The sequence below is a fragment of the Hyperolius riggenbachi genome, chromosome 2, assembly GCF_040937935.1.
Source record: "Hyperolius riggenbachi isolate aHypRig1 chromosome 2, aHypRig1.pri, whole genome shotgun sequence".
Lineage (NCBI taxonomy): Eukaryota > Metazoa > Chordata > Amphibia > Anura > Hyperoliidae > Hyperolius > Hyperolius riggenbachi.
In genome coordinates this window covers 252474784-252493658 of record NC_090647.1, presented here as the reverse complement: position 1 = coordinate 252493658, position 18875 = coordinate 252474784, and the positions used below count along the sequence as shown (strand labels likewise).

Sequence of the window (18875 nt, the reverse complement as noted above, 5' to 3'; positions counted from 1 at the left end):
GCAGAGATCAATCAGTGTCAGATACAATCTGGGATCGGGGCAGGCTGCAAACAAGAAGGTCCAGGAACAAGCCGAAGTCAAATACCAGGGATGTAATGCACAAAAACACAAATCTTCAAATATAGAATGAAAATAGTTAAACTGGTTGATCCTACCTTGAACAAGGAGGCTTACACAGGTGTAAATATTAAAAGTTCAAATTTTATTATGCACAATGGACAATGCGTTTCATGGCATAAGCCGCTTTCTCAGGTCAAGCAAATGTGCCTGTGAGGGGATGCCAGTGCAGTCCTGGCAGCCCATAAGTCCAGGAAGTCATGGAAAATACCATTGAAAAAGTGTTGGCATGTAGCAGGGGCATTGCATAACCCAAAGGACATAACCAAGTATTTGAAGTTTCCAAAATGGGAACAGAAGGCAGTCGTCCATCCATCACCTTCTCTAATCCTACCAAGTTGTAGGCCCCTCTTAAATCCAGCTTGGAGAATATCTTGGCAGAGTGGAGACTACTTGAGAGCTGCATCATTTGACTGAGTATCTGCTTCCCATCTTCAAAAGTCAGAAACATACTCCTCTACTAGATGCATTTCTTGATGTAAAAATTGAAGTGCAGCCTCAGCAGATGCAGCTTTTTGGGGGTCATCATACAAATCTGCCAGAGCCTCAAAGTGACTATGTACCAACTTCATAGCTACATGACCCTGTTCCTTCAGGGAAAGTGCCCAGGCCTGAGGTTCACCCTGCAGGAGCGAGATCACTGCCCTGACTTGAGAAGCATATGTCTTGGGTTGACACAGTGTCAGACATGAAAGCAGTGCTGACACTAAGTATTAGGTCTTTTTCATCAGGGTTCTGGATTTACTCCTACATTCCTTCTACATGGTCTTTATACATACACACTCCTGGCATGGAAGCCTGATTGCATTAAGGCAGGTGGCCTGCTGGATGTGGTGTGGATCTGCTTAGCAAAAGCTTAGCTTAATAGATGCGTGTGTTTGTGCATTTATCACAATATCGCTCCTATGTTGCAAAGGGATAAGAGTGAGGAAAAGCAGGTAATTTGGGAGCCTGCAAGCAGCACAAATATGGCACAAGGCACCTGCATTCAGTTATTATATAGCCAAGCACTGGCTATTACATAGTTGATATTCCGCTAGGCCCAGGCTATGATACAGCTGAGTCTTGGATATCAGTTTGACAGGCACCCAGTAGAAGGCTATAGATCAGCCACACATCAGCTGCAAGGTTTACTGGGTGGTAGGATGTTTTCTTTAGGCGCTATATTTGCATGGTTTTTGCATAGATTGGTTTTGTGGGCACAGATTGGTTAGTTTAGGCTCTGATAATCAGATATTGGTTAGCCAATAGCAAGCAATCACTTTACGAGTTAGCTAGGTTAAGCATACTTAGAGAATACTGTAGTTAGTTTTAAGTAATAGGGTAGGAGAGATTAGAGTTAATAGTGCAGTTAGTTGTCTAGGTAGGGGTTTGCATTGGGAATGAGGTAAGGGTTAGGCAGGAAGAAATAAATGTAACTTTTGAGAGGAGAATAGGGGAAAAGGAGATGCTGGCACTGCAGACTGTCTACCATCCAGGAAGGAGGGAGGGGGGGGGGGGGGGGCAGCACAGTCCAATGCTAAGATGTATGTGTCATATACTAAGTGTCTTCAGCGTGCTCAGGCCAAAAAGATCTGTGTACATAGGGAAGAAGGGGGAGAGCGCCGGCATTGCTGTCACATTCTTTTATTTCAAAATCGTTGGAAAGTTAAAAATACATTGTCCGTACAAAAATTGAAAAGACACATACCATTTATAGCAGTGAAAGATGCGGTGGGTGCGGAGGGTGCAGAGCCTGACGGCCGTTTCACGCAATTCGCGTTTCTACGGAGGCTGCAAAGGGATGCTGGCGTGGACAGGCTTATATATTTTTACAAAGCCTGCATGCGGCGATTCGCCGCTACACGCACCGCCCCCCTGGCCATCACAACAAGCCTCCACATTGGCCGCTCGTACGAGCGGAGGCAGCTGGGGGCTGGTGACGTCAGGTACTTCCTAGCTACGACGGCCTGCATGGGAGACACTGTATTAGGTCTCCCAGGCAACCAACACGGAGCCAGGCCAATTCCGTAGCCAGGAAAATCTTGCTGCCATCTTGTGGCAAGAATAAATATTGCAGCTGCGGGCTGCAAAGTGCATATTTGTGCAAAATTTGATACCTTATAAAGCTATAGAGTCATAATAAAGTTTAAAAAAACAACTTGAATTCATTATTTGTGCAAACATTAGTGTCCCTTAAAAAACGCACATAAAGTGAACATGATTGTGTTAGGAATACAATTGTGACAATTACAATTAATAAGCCCCAAAGAAGAAATTGGGGTAGGAAAAGTGCACCTGTGCAAAAATGTATAAAGTATTAAAAACAGTGCAAAAACCTGTGGTAAAAAAATCAGGGACCCTGAATTAAAGTGCAGATATGCTATATTACAATTGTACCGACTAAAGGTGATGGGGGGAATGTGGGAAACTTGGGTTGCCTGGGAGACCTAATACAGTGTCTCCCATGCAGGCCGCCGTAGCTAGGAAGTACCTGACGTCACCAGCTCCCAGCTGCCTCCGCTCGTACGAGCGGCCAATGTGGAGGCTTGTTGTGATGGCCAGGGGGGCGGTGCGTGTAGCGGCGAATCGCTGCACGCAGGCTTTGTAAAAATATATAAGCCTGTCCACGCCAGCATCCCTTTGCAGCCTCCGTAGAAGCGCGAATTGCGCGAAACGGCCGTCAGGCTCTGCACCCTCTGCACCCACTGCATCTTTCACTGCTATAAATGGTATGTGTCTTTTCAATTTTTGTACGGACAATGTATTTTTAACTTTCCAACGATTTTGAAATAAAAGAATGTGACAGCAGTGCCGGCGCTCTCCCCTTTCTTCCCTATGTACACAGAAAAAATGTAATCATAAGCGGTTACAATGATGGGAAGGTTACAATTAGGGGTTAGGAATTAGAAGGCTTTTGTTTACGGACAGCAGATCTAGGAAAAATAGTGCCGACAACCCCAACAAAACTACCATTGCAAAGCTGCTAGTAGATAATCAGTAACAGCTCATTACCAGTATTCTATCAATATCACCCAGCACCCAAATTAATATATACAGTACCTCTTTCAAATTAATGTGGGATCCACTATTGATGCCCTGAATATTCCATCTTAATAAAACACTAACAGGTTACTAGATAAATCAACAAAAAAAAAACAAAACCCCAAGGCCTGTGGCACATAATTATGCATACACCAATTATCTAGCATATTTCACACATTATTAAAATAGGACGCAAACTGTCATCCAACAATTGGCATGCCCACCCAAATCATCTAAATCTCTGCCAATCTAGGAAATCTGCATAACCCTAACACTGGCATCAGTCTTGTGCTGGCAGTCAACACCATCCTTAGTTGTATAACCATCAGAGGTAGTAATGAGGACTCACTGCGGCCCTCGTTTCAAGCCACAGATGACATGCACAGTTGCAGATGTGGAACCGATTGATCTCATGCACAGTCCATGGTACTCTCTTTCCCCACTGCATCCAAACACCACAGCAACACAATTTTATCGACTGCCAATGCCATTCAGTAAAGAGGAGTCTTAGTAGTAACTCTGAGTTGGGACTAAATGATGTTTATCAGTTTACGAGCAGCTCACACAAACCCTATATATGCTTATTTGACAAAACCCAGAACAATGTTAGTTTGTTATTATTATCACTGTCCTTTGTCTAAACCATATATGTCAAACTCTGGCCCGCGAGCCAAATTTGGCCTGCAGTGCCATAAAACTTGGCCCGCAAGTGCTTTGGCAATTAACATTGATTTTGGCCCACGGCCATGCTCCCGGCTCTGCCCCCTCCCACTGTTATGTGACCGGCCCCTTGATGAGGCCGGCTTGCTTTGCCCTCTGCCCTCCTTCCCTGTACAAGTGATAGAACATGCTTACGCTCTATCACTCCCTTTTTCCTCCTCTCGACGTCTAAGAACCGAGGGGTCTCTTACTCTCCAGCCGCCGCTCCTTTACCTCCTGGAGTCAGCGGCCTGTCCTGCCCTAAAGTATGTGCCGCGGGATGCAGCAGTGATGTGAAGACAGCAGAGAGGCTCCAACCTTGTAGGCATGTGTACAGGAAATACTTCCCAGTATACGCGACCTTACCAGGGAGCCGCTCTGCTGTCTTCAGTGAATGCATGCAGCAAAGAGGAGCAGGGGATCGTACTTTGGGGCAGGACGGGCCACCGAATACAGGAGGTAAAGGAGCGGCGGCCGAGGAAGGAGGGGAGGCAGGCTGACTGCCTACTGGGGGCATCTACCTAGTGGTGGCCGGCTTGCTATCTACTGGGGGCATCTACCTAGTGGTGGCCGGGGAAGGAGTGGAGGCAGGCTTGCTATCTACTGGGGGCGTTTACCTAGTGGTGGCCGGGAAAGGAGGGGAGGCAGGCTGGCCACCTATTGGGGGCATCTACCTAGTGGAGGCCAGGGAAGGAGGGAAGGCAGGCTGGCTACCTACTAGGGGCATCTACCTAGCGGCAGTCAGGGCAGGAGGAGAGGCAGGCTGACTGCCTACTGGGGGCATTACCTAGTGGTGGCCGGCTTGCTATCTACTGGGGGCATCTACCTAGTGGTGGCCGGGGAAGGAGTGGAGGCAGGCTTGCTATCTACTGGGGGCGTTTACCTAGTGGTGGCCGGGAAAGGAGGGGAGGCAGGCTGGCTACCTACTGGGGGCATCTACCTAGTGGAGGCCAGGGAAGGAGGGAAGGCAGGCTGGCTACCTACTAGGGGCACCTACCCAGCTAAACTATACTGGGCGCACTTATGTCTGTCTACCTATACTAGGGCACCTACCTAGCTTACCTATACTGGGTGCACTTATGCCTGTCTACCTATACTGGGGGCACCTACCTAGCTAACCTGTACTGTGTGCACCTATGCCTGTCCACCTATACTGGGGCACCTACCTGGCTAACCTGTACTGTGTGCACCTATGCCTGCATAACCTATACTGGGGCACCTACCTGGCTAACCTATACTGGGGCCACCTATACCTGGCTAACCTATACCGGGGGCACCTGTGTCTGGCTAGCTTATACCGGAGGCACCTGTGCCTGGCTCTCTATACTGAAGGCACCTATTCTTGGCTACCTATACTGGGGGCACCTATACCTGACTTCCTATACAGAGTCACCTATACCTGGCTACCTACCTATCTATACTTAGGGTGTTTTTTTTTTTTGGCCCACCGTGGCTATAGTATGCTGTAGTAATTGTCAGGTGCTGTGTGATCATTCCAAAGGGAAGGGGGCGGGGGGGGGGGGGGGTTAAATATTACTGTTGGCCTTCGACCTGGTCTAAGTTTTTCATTTCGGCCCTCCGTCTATTTGAGTTTGACACCCCTGGTCTAAACTGTACATTTATATAGTGGCAACACTTATTTACAGTGTATTACAGAGAAACATGTCACACCACAAACTGTCCTTTCGGCAGAGCTCACACTCTAATGTATCTACCATAGTTTAGGGCCAGTTTTTAAAGGAGACAATGAATCAATGCAGCAATCCCAAAGGACTGAAAGGGCAGGGATATGGATGTGCTAGGAAGTCATAAGTGCAAGCAATACTGTTGCCAAGTGTACAAGGAAGTAACATTAAAAAATGATAGCCGGTTGTAGACTGAAAATTAATTTTACTTTAAGATCATTAAAGCAATTTAGTAATTATACGTGCTATGTATATTTTATAACGAAAGTGCAGTATTCCTGTAAATAAAATTATTTGCAAAGCGAAAAACTACTAATCCACACGAATACATTCAATTGTAATAATTGTTTTGTGAAAACAAAAAAATGAATAACTCTGTGTAGAAGCAAGCTGTACATTGAAGACAACGATGTTTAACGCCCTGCAACTTATGCTTAAAGTACTCCTGAACGCTATATTCCGTAAACCTGGGAAAAAAAGCCACTGCTTAACTCTCCTAACTCGAAAACTTCCTAGGTGGTTTGCCTAAAACTTCTTAGGTGGTTCAGAGTGTATAGGTATGTAGGTCGCCAGGTACAGGTATAGGGTATCTAGATATAGTTACCCCAGTATAGGTACCGCCCACATGCCTAAACCTTGGAAGGGAACTAACCTTAACCTAACCCCTCCCCCTGGCTAACTCTAGGAGGGTGCCTAACCTTAACCCCTCCCACGCCTAACGCTTTAGTTCCCTCTGCCCCCCATTCATATCTGGGCTCCAACACCCATTATTTTATTGGCTAAGTCCGATGACCAAATTTACAGTTATAGCCAAGTTTTTCATGCAGTTACCTTCTCTTTTAAGAGTCTACATCAAATATTTAAATGTTCCATGCAATCATTCCTGCTTGTTTCAGGGAAAGACTCACAAACATGTTGTATGTGTCAGAAAGTCCTCTGCTGTGCTGATTGTTGTTTACATTCAGCAGGAGACCACAGGCCATGCTCATGTAAACAGCAATTAGCTGAGCTGTTGAATGCTCTCTCTCCTCTGCAGTAACAATAAACCTTTTACATTGAAAGGTTCAAAACTTTGTATTTATATGGCACAGGACAAACTAATCTTTGTCCAATACAACAATGTAGCAATGTTATCCTTCATAATGAAAACAGTTACAACATGGAAAATAATTTTCCTTAGACTATGATGGGACAGCAGACTATGGCTATGGTATTATGGATTAGATTGTGAGCTCTTATGAGGGACAGTTCATGGAATGGCTATAAACTCTGTGATGTGTCAGAACATGACAGCGCTATATAAATATACTGTATTATAAAAATATTCCAAATAAGCTCTTAGTGAAGCTGTGTCACTTTACTTTGAGCAATACATTCTCTTAAAAGGAAGTGTCTTTCCATCAGTATGAGCAGATGGCAGACAGCTTCCTGTACTAGCATTTTTTATCAGCTGTACTAAGCAAGATAGAAAGTCCCTCCTGATTAGACCTTTGTAACACTGATCACTGTTCTACTGAAGTTTTACAAGAAGTTTTACAACACAGCGAATGAACTTCAATAAAAAAAAACTAGGCAAAGCTTCTCTGGAGAACTCATGTAGCAAAATAGTAACTCTGTGGTACTGTACACATGTCACAGCTAGAAATTACACAGTGTGGCTAATGTCAAACTATGTTTTCAAATAATCAGTTGTGTTCTGGATGTTCCAGAAATAAGACTATTGATAGCATAGGATTCCAAAACATTTTCTGGTAAAAGCTTATAGATAACTTCACAGACACAAACGGTTTCCAGAATAAAATGCACTATAAATTACTTTTCCAATGTCACTATCACTTACAGTAAGCAGTAAAACCTGTCAGCTCCTACAGGTTTTTGATTAGTCCATCTCCTCATGGGCTTTCTCAAAGCTTTCTTTAAAAGCATTTTATTCTGAAACAAGGTGTGTGTGTGTGTGTGTGTGTGTGTGTGTGTGTGTGTGTGTGTGTGTGTGTGTGGTGTGTGTGTGTGTCTGTGTCTGTGTGTGTGTGGTGTGTGTGTGTGGTGTGTGTGTGTGTCTGTGTGTGTGTGTCTGTGTGTGTGTCTGTGTGTGTGTGTGTGTGTGTCTGTGTGTGTGTGGTGTGTGTGTGTGTCTGTGTGTGTGTGTGTGTGTCTGTGTGTGTGTGTGTGTGTGTGTGTGTGTCTGTGTGTGTGTGTCTGTGTCTGTGTGTGTGTGTGTGTGTGTGTGTGTGTGTGTCTGTGTGTGTGTGTGTGTCTGTGTGTGTGTGTGTGTGTGTGTGTGTCTTTCTTTAAAAGCATTTTATTCTGAAACAAGGTCTGTGTGTGTGTGTGTGTGTGTGTGGTGTGTGTGTGGTGTGTGTGTGTGTCTGTGTGTGTGTGTGTGTCTGTGTGTGTGTGTGTGTGTGTGTGTGTCTGTGTGTGTGTGTCTGTGTGTGTGTGTGTGTGTGTGTGTGTGTGTGTGTGTGTGTGTGTGTGTGTATCTGTGTGTGTGTGTCTGTGTGTGTGTGTGTGTGTGTGTGTGTGTGTGTGTGTGTGTGTGTGTGTGTGTCTGTGTGTGTGTCTGTGTGTGTGTGTGTGTGTGTGTGTGTCTGTGTGTGTGTGTGTCTGTGTGTGTGTGTGTGTGTGTGTGTGTGTGTGTGTGTGTGTGTGTGTGTGTGTTTTAAATGCTACAGTTTTTCATCTTATTGTTCCTCGTCTAAATTGTTCAGTTTGCCCTCTTGCCATTGTTGTGCTGCTGCATCCAGCACACACAGCCTGTTGTTAGCTCCTTCTGCTGTGCAACTTCAAGCTGTGACCACACACTTAATACAAGATTTATCTACAAAACCCTTATTTAAAAAAAATAGATAAATAAATAAAAATGTAAAGCTTGGCCATTGTAACAACTAAGCTGTTTGATAGTACATTTAGCTATTGCCTGAGAATGAGCTTTAATTAACCTCTTCATGACTGAGTCATCGAAATCGCTGCAATTTTTCCACAATTTTTACCACTATTTTAATGAAAGTGAATGGGATTGATTTTAAAAAACGCTAATCAATCGCAAAACGATCAGAAAAGCACTTCTGGTGTGAATGGGCCCTAAGCCTTTTGCTTGGCACATAACAACATGAAAATCACTTTTGCCTTCTAACAGCTGTAACCTGCATATCCTCTAGATTGTAATCCCGCAAAGGCAGGGACCACCTCCTAGTGTTTCTTGTTTCTGCTGTACTTTATCATATGAACATGTATAGTGAGGGAAAAAAGTATTTGATCCCCCTGCTAATTTTGCTTATTTGCCCTCTGACCAAGAAATGACCCGTCTATAATTGTAATGGTAAGTTTATTGTGGCTGTGTGACAGAATAACAGAAAAACCCTCAAAAACCCAGTGCCCCAACGTCAGGGTAATGATCAAATACTTCTTTCCCTGAGGCTGGGAGCACACTATGCTGTCCAGAAAACCATGATTATTCTGCATTGTGTTTCTACATTTTTGTATGCATTTGCAATTGTGTTTTCCATGCATTTTGCGAGTTTCAGGTGTCCTTTAGGCTCCTTTTACACTTGCCTTGCAAGTGTGTGCTGCATTACCCTGTTTTTCCGCAGGGTAATGCAGCAACAATGCAAGGCAATGAGGCCTAGCACACTTAAGGCATTGCGATGGGTTGCGCTGAAAGTGCTTGATCCGCTGCCGAGCCACCGCAAACTCAACATCGCGTTACTGCCGGACTTCTGCAGCAATGCAGCCGTGGCGGAAGTAATAAAAGTCAGTGGACGATGCAGAAATGTTAAATATGCTAGCAGCGGCGGTGTGGCATGCATGCATGGAACGATGGGAATACGATGGGGAAACCTGGACATCTCAGTGACGTACTTCCTGTCCAGCAGGGAGCACATCACAGGATGAGGGGTGGCAAAGGGTGTGCAAGGGGGCGGCACTAGTATTTTCTTAGAGCTTTTTAAAAAACACTCTCATTGACTTACATTAAAATTGCTCGATTTTACTGCAATCACGATTTTACTGCAATTTTAGTGTAAGTCAATGGGAGCGTTTTTTAAAAAGCTCTCAGAAAGCTCTGGAGGCCAAAAAGTGCTCAGAAAAGCACTTATAGTGTGCCTGAGCCTTTAAAGCAAACCTTAAATTAGAGGGATTACAGGCTGCCATATTTACTTCCTTTAACTTCTTGCCGACCAATCCAAGCCAATTGGCTTGAACGCGGCGGCAGCCACAGGACCGCTCCACCTTCAGTTTCCCAGCGGCGATTGCCGCTCGGAGACTGTTAGACGCCGTCTAATAGGACTGTACAGAGCTGTGATCTAAGGCAGCGCTGTACTGGGTACAGCCATGTGACAGGGCTGTCCCCCTGTGGGACACAGAAGGGAAAGGTTGAAGCCTATCACAGCCGATTGCTGTGATAGGCTGACTGGGGGAGGGAAAAATAATTAGAAAATACACTTTTTATAAAAAAAATAAAATAATAAAAAAAGATAAATACTTGTAAAAAAAATAAATGAAAAAAATAAACATTGGGGGAGTGATCAAGCCCCACCAACAGAGAGCTCTGTTGGTGGGGAGAAAAGGGGGGGGGGAGAAATCACTTGTGTGCTGACATGTGCGGCTGTGCAGCTAGACCTTAAAGCTGCAGTGGCCCTTTTAGTAAAAAATGGCCTGGTCTTTAGGGGTGTTTAACACCGCGGTCCTCAAGTGGTTAAAGTGGAACCAAGATGAACTTTTACTCATTGCACAATTGTGTTCCTTTCCTATTGTTTATAGGGCATTCCTCAAGCCAAATACTTTTTTGTTTTTGTTTTAATACTCTAATTCCCTATAAACTAAATAAGCCCCGCCCACAGTTTTTCAGAGAGCCTTGGCAGTAGCAAGGGCTCATGGGAGCTCAGACTGGGCAGGAGGAGGGGGGATTATTATTATTATTACTAGCCAGAGATTTCAGAGGCAGAGGGGAGGAGAGAGGAGGAGGGGGGGGGATTAGGTTTTTTTTTCACAGAAGATACAGATAAGCTTGCCTGTTTGTAATGTTTACAAACAACATGGCTGCTGTCATTGTATCAAAGGAAGAAATAATCATATTCTATTCAAGATGTTTGCAGCTAAATTTGCTGTGTAAACTATCTAAACTTTAGATAAGATTTATAGACAAGTTACTTGTTATAGTTAGTTTTTCATCTCGGATCCGCTTTAAACAATGCATATTGCCTGGCTGTCCTGCTGATCAGAGGCGTATCTAGAGGGGTGCAGGCATGGCTCATGCCATGGGCGCCACAGCGCCATGTCTGCCCCTATGCTACGCCCCATGCCTCCATGTCACTCAGAACTCAGATCAATTTTATTATCTAGCAAACATGGATACTTCATTTATGTATGTAGGGCTCACTTGGCTTAGTGTTACAAAAAAGGACAGAGGAAATATGAGATTTTTTAAAAAGTAACTTCAGCAATATCTCCAGCCAAAAAACACAGGCAACCATAACACATGGACACGAGAGAGGATGCAGTTTTTAGAGGGAAAAGAGGCTCCAACCAGGGGAGGGGGCGCAATTTCAGCGTTTGCCATAGGCTCTATATTACCCAGATACGCCCCTGCTGCTGATCCTATCCCACTAAAACTTTTAGTCATAAACCCTGTACAAGCATGCAGATCAGAGGTTTATGATTTAAGTCTGGCTGGATTAGCTGCATGCTTGTTTCTGGTTTGATTCAGACACTACTGACGAGACAGATCAGCAGAACTGCCAAGCAACTGGTATTGGTTAAAGGGTATATCTGGGATAGTAATAAAAATCAGATCTACATACCTGGGGCTTCCTCCAGTCCCTGGAAGCCTATGTGTCCCTCACCGCAGCTCCGTTCCAAGCCGGTCTCCCGGGGTTCCCTCCGTAGCAGCCGCCAAGTCGGTGGCCAATTCACATGCGTGAGCACAGGGCTGCGCTGCTCACATTTGTGCTTCCGTGGCTGGGAGCGTTCTGCACAGACGCAGAAGTACTGTGCAGAATTTGAGTTGCCACGGGAGTGCGAACGCATGCGTGCATTTAGAGTAAGGAAATAGTTTGTTAATAATAACCACTATGCAGTGCACATGTAGAGGTGTTCATTAGCAGCATACCACCAATGAAAAGCTAATAAGATGGATGAAGGAGAGCCTCTAGTGGACCCCTCTGGTCCAGGGGCCCCGGTGCGGTCGCAACCTCTGCATCCCCTATTACTATACCACTGCTCAGGTACAAAAATAAATACTTACCTAAGAAGAAGGAATCCTATAGGGGCTTCTCACACCATGCTCTGGTCCCCTGTCGCTGAGTGCGGCTCCCACTCCTGAAGTTTACCAACAAGGGTTTATAGAGAGGAACCTCTGGGCTGCGCTCCTCTTCAGACACGAGGACAGCTGTACTGTGCCTGCATGACTACAGCCACACCGGTGCAGCAAGCCAGAGCGCTCCTGCATGAGTGGCTCTGTGCTACTGTGCATGTGAGGCCGTGCTTAGGCAGATGCAAAACGGCTGTGCTTGTGCCAGAAGAAAAGTGCAGCCCCAATGTTAAGGAGCGTCCCGGGCAGAGGACCAGGAGACAACCTTAGGTAAGTATTACCTCCTTAGGTAAGTATTTACTTTTTTATATGTTTGACTCCTCCGATTCTTTTTAAGTATTTTTTAAACCAGCTGGCAGGTTTCCAAAGGTAGCAGGAAATGATAGAGCACCTGATAAATTGACGGTGCCCAGATGATACAGTCTTGAATGTACAATCTCAGCACAACTATGTAAAGGTATTAAAGGTATTTATTAATGATCCCATTCTTTGTACGATCGACTCTACAATTCGAGTGTAATATCGATCATTCAAGCCCACTAACAGAAGTAAAGATGCCAACCAAGTAGTTCAGATTAATGGAATAGTTTCAAAAAGGGATCGATCCAATGGATATTACGATTGAATTACAGAATCGATCATCTGAAGAATCATATCATGTCACCTTAATATAGCCATTAATGGACCAATTTTTAGCAAAGAATTGATCGATCAAGCGGATCAATGCGATCAGAAATAACGTCACAATACATCGATTATTTCACCAACTAACTGATCTGTACTACCTAACCATCACTACAACTATAAAAAAAAACACGTTTTTTCCAATCAGCAAATTTGCCACTGAATGTTAAACATCTTTTGGGATCGTTCAAATGATTCTTCACTAAAATTGGACCATCTGTTGCCATCTTTAAGGTGAGAGAAGTATTAAGTATCCTATCAAAGTAAATTCACTATTTTATCCTTTTACTGTATTACACTGCATATATTGGGTGAGACTTTACAACCAAGATGTACCATTTATGGGCAGCTTCGTTTTAACACATTCAAACAATCACTATCATAGATTTTATTGCGATTAATTAATAGATTAAAGACACAGCTATTGGTGTGAGATCATTACAAGGGGTAGTAAAACTTGGAGTTCATAAGCGCTCTGGCTACTGCTCTGTCATCTACATACGTGCTGTAATGTCATCTGCCCTCTACTTCTTACCCCACGATGTAGCACAACACTCCAAACTGGATGAGTCTGAACGTCAGCCCGACCTTCTTGTCCCGGACCAGGACCATCCTGGGGGTGTCATACTCGAAGAAGAAGTCAGAGATCTCTTTCTTGAACTTGTGCCCCATTGTGTATTTCTTCTGGGAAAAGTTCCCTGTAAGCAGCAGAAGTTAGTGCAGGGTGGAGTTCCTAATCCAGTATGGCGTTTAAATCCTAGTTTGAGCTGGATAAACAGAGTGTATCTGTACGGGAGGGTGCACCGCTGAGGTGATGAGCAGCTCCTGCTGTACAGTGGCAGTATGAGTGGAAGATGCTGGCAGAGGTGACAGTGCCCTGGAGAGTGTACGCTGCCCCATGCCACTTCTGATAGATGGGGGAGGTTCATAGAGGGGCGTGTAGTCGGCTTCCTGCATACAGGAGACATGCGAACATCTGTGGCATTACAAAAAGCAGTGCTGGAATTTAGAACTGGTTTTATCCTCAAGTCAAGCCTTGTCAGAGACCCCAGGCACACAGTCATCAGTGTACCATACCCCCACCAGAACACATGCTGCTGGCTGGGATGGATGGCAGCTACTGTGATCTGTGATGGAAAGCAGAGAATTATCTGCTATTCTGCCGCTTACACAATTTATGAATCATTTTTTTTCCGTTAATGTCACGCAATTATTTGCACTGCATAATATAAGATAGCTAAAAAATGACAGTAGCTAAGGTAGCCGGTAGTGACTTGCAGAATACTGTTTCCTGTCATCAGTTCCCTAGAATATGTCTGGATGAAACTCTGCTGAGCTGCCAGTAAGTACCATAGCTCCCAACTGTCGCTCTTTTGGAGGGACAGTGCCTCTTTAGGAGCCCTGTCCCTCTTTCCTCCTCATTTGTCCCTCTTTCAGGACTTTGTCCTTTTTCTATGTAAATATATATATTTCTCTACTAAAAATGTGTTTTATTGACTATAAACTTTATTCCCAACCTTTAAATTTATATATTACCAATTTTAAAAAGTTAATATGAAAGAAAATGAACCAGGATATAAAGGACCAGTGTAGTTTGAATTATAAAAAATATTTGTCTTATGAAATCTATATGGTATTTGTGACTAGCGGTGTGATGGGGATGTGATCGGGGGTGTGGAAGGTGAGTGGCTTAAGTGTCCAAATTTCTCATCTCAAAAAGTTAGGAGGTATGAAGTACTGCCTCTGCTGAGAATCTAGTGTGTGTACAGCAGCCTGAAAGTTCCCTGGCATCGCTGCTGGTAATCAACTCAGCAGAACAACAAGGTTGAGCGCTGGCCGAGAGCATTGTTCTCAGTAATCACACTGCCCACTGCGTGGCACAACTTGTGAGCAACTCCATCTGTACAGTGTTGGCCGTGCAATGTCTCCCCAGGTATTGAGTCCCGACCCCTGCCAGGCGGCATGCCTGTGTGTGTGCGTAAAGGCTTTAGTTTAGCCTATACACCCCATGTGGTTTTGAAAAATTGAGCACCAGCCAAAACCTTAAAGCGGGCCTGAACTCAGAACTTCCCCTCAGCTCTAAAAGATACGCAACTGCCTAATAATTAAAGGGAAGGTCTGAGTAAATAAAAAAAAAAAGATTTACTTACCTGGGCTTCTTCCAGCCCCTAACAGCAAAGACAAAATGACTGGGTCTCCACCTGGATTTGTGCAAAAATGCTGGTTTATTGTACCTTAGAAATAGAAAAAACACACGTTTCGGCCAGCGGCCTTTATCAAGTGTTACTTCCAGCCCCTCGTAGCCTCCCTGTGCCCTTGCCTCAGCTCCGCTCCCAGCCGGTGGCCCAGGTTGTGGCGAGGGCTCAGGACGGCTGCCAGGGGCTGGAGGAAGTCTCCGATAAATAGATCTTTGTTTGTAAATTGGCAGCTCTGCCATTACAGAGGAGATCCCTGAGCTGACACAGTTGATCAGATTAAATTACAGTGGTAATTAGTCACAGATAAGGGGTAATTAGACAGGCTAAACTCTCTAAATCCATACATTTCTCTAGGTTTTCCTTCTGCCCTGTGCAAGAGTTCAGGTCAACTTAAAGCTAATGGGAAGTGCAAAATAAAAAAAATACTTACCTAAGGAGAGGGCATGTTCTGGGTCCTATAGACTAGAGCTTTCCTGTTACTCTTGCGGTCCCCTTGCTCCAGTGATGTCACCCCCGTTTGAATCCCCCACTGCGGGAGGCTTCGGAAGCCCGAGTGCTCCCAAAGACAATTGGCTCTCAGTGCCGGTTCTAGTCTGCTGCCTGAGGCAAACTTGTGAGGATGCGCCCTCACCCCCCGATTTGGAATGATCACACAGCACCCAACAATTTACTCTGCTTCATTTACGGTTCTCACATGACATGCTGCAGCTCAACACAATAGCACACTGACTGGCTGTGAGTCTGCGACAAACAAACTGCTCACCCTCAGCCATTCCATTCCTCCTCAGGAAGGTACACAGTACAAAAATGCTGCCCCTGAAATCTCTGTGCCTGATGCTAATGTTTCACCTTGCTTTATGAGAGAACCGGCCCTGATGGCTCTGTATTGCGCATGCGTGTGCATGAGAGAGAGGGTGCTAGCGCAGGTGCAGTATGGAACTGCCTATCAGTCTTCCAAAGCCTGTGGTGGCAGGGTGCAGGATTCGATTGGTCGAATACTTCTACCAGGGGGTCAGCACTGGAAAGCGAGGACTGTGAGAGGAGCAGGAAGGCTCTATAGGACACAGAGCCTTCCCTCTCCTTTAGTATGTTTGATTTTTATTTGTTTATTTTTGCGCTTTTCATTAGCTTTAAGATACCTTCATTCTTGTCAACTGCAAAAACACACCTTTTCTTGTAGTGGTATACAGTGCATTATGTACATATGCGTATGGCTAGGTCCACACTAAGCTAAATTGGCAGCATTTATGTTCACAGCAGATCCAATTAAGGTTTTTAGTATATTAATTGTGTCTGTCAATATACGTACTATGTATCCTGTGGTATTTGTTGTAGCATGCATTTTGTGTTTTTGACAATTAACAGCAAGGCAGACCTGATTTAGGAAAAGGTTTGAGGTTTGTGTATTTAATATCTTTATTATTTTATTTTACCATCAACATTAGTCCTACGTAATTACTGGCTAGGGTTGATGTTTCTGCTAATTTCAATGCCGACCAGGGCTTTTCTGAATGATCTGTGCTGCGTAGGCTCTCCAGCCCGCAACACAGATCAGGTTTTAGCCAGGGCGATCAGACTTACCCCCTTTTTTCCCCACTAGGGGGATGTCCTGCTGGGGGGGGTCTGATCGCCGCCGGCTCTCTGCGCTTTGCGGGGGGGGCTCTTCACAGCCCCCCTCCGCAGCGTTTTCAGCGCTCCGTCCCTCTCCCTCCCTCTCCCTTCCCCTCTGAGCTGCGCAGGACGGATATCCGTCTTGCGCATTGTAAGATAGGCTTCAGCCTATCAAATGATGGCGATCCCCGGCCAATCAGAGGCCGGGGATCGCCGATCTGCCTTACGGCGCTGCTGCGCAGCAGCGCCGTATGATGTAAACAGCGGGGATTTTCTCCCCGCTTGTTTACATTTTGCCGGTGAGCCGCGATCGGTGGCTCTCCGGCTGTTCACGGAGACAGCCTCCGTGAACGGACATGGAAAGGCCGCTCGGAAGAGCGGCCGTTTCCATGGAGACTTGCAGACGACCAGTTTACGCCAATCGGCGTTAGCTGGTCGTCAAGAGGTTGCAGAAAAGAAATCTGTGAAGTACAATTAGGCTGAAAGCACTAGTACAGATGTAGTCCGTTTTTTTATTGACTTTCATTATGTCCATTGGCATACATAGCATATACAGTGTCTGAAAAATAAGTGCAAGACAGGACTTTGCGTTCTGCTTCCGCAATGGACACAGCAGATATGATGCAAATGGTGATGTCGAAACGGATACTGTAGATAACAATTGTAAAATGCTTTTTTCCCATAGGACCCATAATGCAGAATCTTGTCTCAGATCTACACAGTTGCGGTTTTCGATGTGTTACAGGGTAAAAAGTTTTGTCATAAACACCCCCAAGTTTCCTGTCACACCTCCCACCCTGCACATATAGATTTACCAGCTTTTTGGGCCACAATCTACAGTATGTACCAGCTGAGAGTAGAGTTGGGCGAACTGTTAGCGCAACTGCAGCCGAACTGTTCGGCTGCAGTTGCGCTAACAGTTCGCCCAACTCTAGCTGAGAGCAGGTTGACAGAAAATCGAGAATTGTCTGCTGAGAAACTTCTATGCCCCGGGCGTCTCCAAGCCGCATGCTGGCACTGGTCTTGATGCAAGTATTCATCCAAACCCCTCTATCCTGTTATACACACTCTGGGGGTTGACATGCATGATGCAAAAAATGTTCAATTTATTTTCCCCCCGCACGTAAATTTGGAAGCAGCCTATTGATTTCAGTAGGCTGCGATTCTCTATCCAAATTCCTGTGAGGGAAATCCCTCCTAGTGCCTAGTGGAAATGAGCCCTAAGGGCTGTTATATACTAGAAGCAATTTGCTGCATTTTGCAAACCTTTTTCGATCGTATGCAAATTGCAAAAAGCTAGGACATCTGCAGAAGAAAGGTAATCGCAGGAGCTGTTTTATACCATTGAAATCCGGTTTTGCATGATCACAAAAGGTCCTGCATGCTGCATTTCTTCAGGACAGGACATACCAATACTTCCTGTCAATGTGCATGCGCACATTCGCCGCTCATTCACAACATGACTGCAGAAACGATAGCTTTGCGGAAAACGCTGCAATTTTTGCCGCTAATGGAAGTCTATTGGCCACAGGAAAAAACACATATGCGTTTTCAAAAACGCTGTTTTTTCTGCATAATTTTGCAAAAACGCATCAAAAACACACATAATGAAAGTCAATGGAAACGTAAAGGTATGCATTCTTCATGTGTTTTCCATGCACTTTTATATGCATTTTTTTTTAAAAAATAAGTTTTGTGATGTATTTAAGCTTCCCGTTATCTTCCTAGTTATTTGCATAAAACACATTTGTAAAACGCATACAAAACGCATATGCGTTTTGTATATGTGAACCGCAAATGCATTAAAATGCACAAAACGCTTGAAAACAGAGGCGTAGCAATGGGGATACAGTGGAGGAAATAATTATTTGACCCCTCACTGATTTTGTAAGTTTGTCCAATGACAAAGAAATGAAGTCTAAGAACAGTATCATTTCAATGGTAGGTTTATTTTAACAGTGGCAGATAGCACATCAAAAGGAAAATCGAAAAAATAACCTTAAATAAAAGATAGCAACTGATTTGCATTTCATTGAGTGAAATAAGTTTTTGAACCCCTACCAACCATTAAGAGTTCTGGCTCCCACAGAGTGGTTAGACACTTCTACTCAATTAGTCACCCTCATTAAGGACACCTGTCTTAAAGGAGAACTGTAGTGAGAGGTATATGGAGGCTGCCATATTTGTTTCCATTTAAGCAATACCAGTTGCCTGGCTATCCTGCTGATCCTCTGCCTCTAATACTTTCAGCCATAGCCCCTGAACCAGCATGCAGCAGATCAGGTGTGTCTGACATTTTTGACAGATATGACAAGATTAGCTGCATGCTTGTTTCTGGTGTGATTCAGACACTTCTTCAGCCAAATAGACCAGCAGGGCTGCCGGGGAACTGGTATTGCTTATAAGGAAAGAAATATGGCAGCCTCCATATACCTCTCACTACAGTTGTCCTTTAACTAGTCACCTGTATAAAAGACACCTGTCCACAGAATCAATCAATCAAGCAGACTCCAAACTTTCCAACATGGGAAAGACCAAAGAGCTGTCCAA

General features: G+C 44.7%; 1 protein-coding gene across 2 annotated transcripts in view; it reads right to left on the bottom strand.

Moving 5' to 3' along the window:
* P2RX1 (purinergic receptor P2X 1) overlaps positions 1–13401 on the bottom strand; it is a 95177-nt gene extending 81776 nt beyond the window's left edge. For both annotated transcript variants that reach the window (XM_068268508.1, XM_068268510.1), the window contains exon 1: positions 13052–13401. In XM_068268508.1, coding sequence (XP_068124609.1) covers positions 13052–13188 — 137 coding nt within the window. In that variant the 5' untranslated portion in view covers positions 13189–13401. The remainder of the gene's footprint in view (positions 1–13051) is intronic.
* Between the last annotated feature and the right edge of the window lie 5474 nt (positions 13402–18875).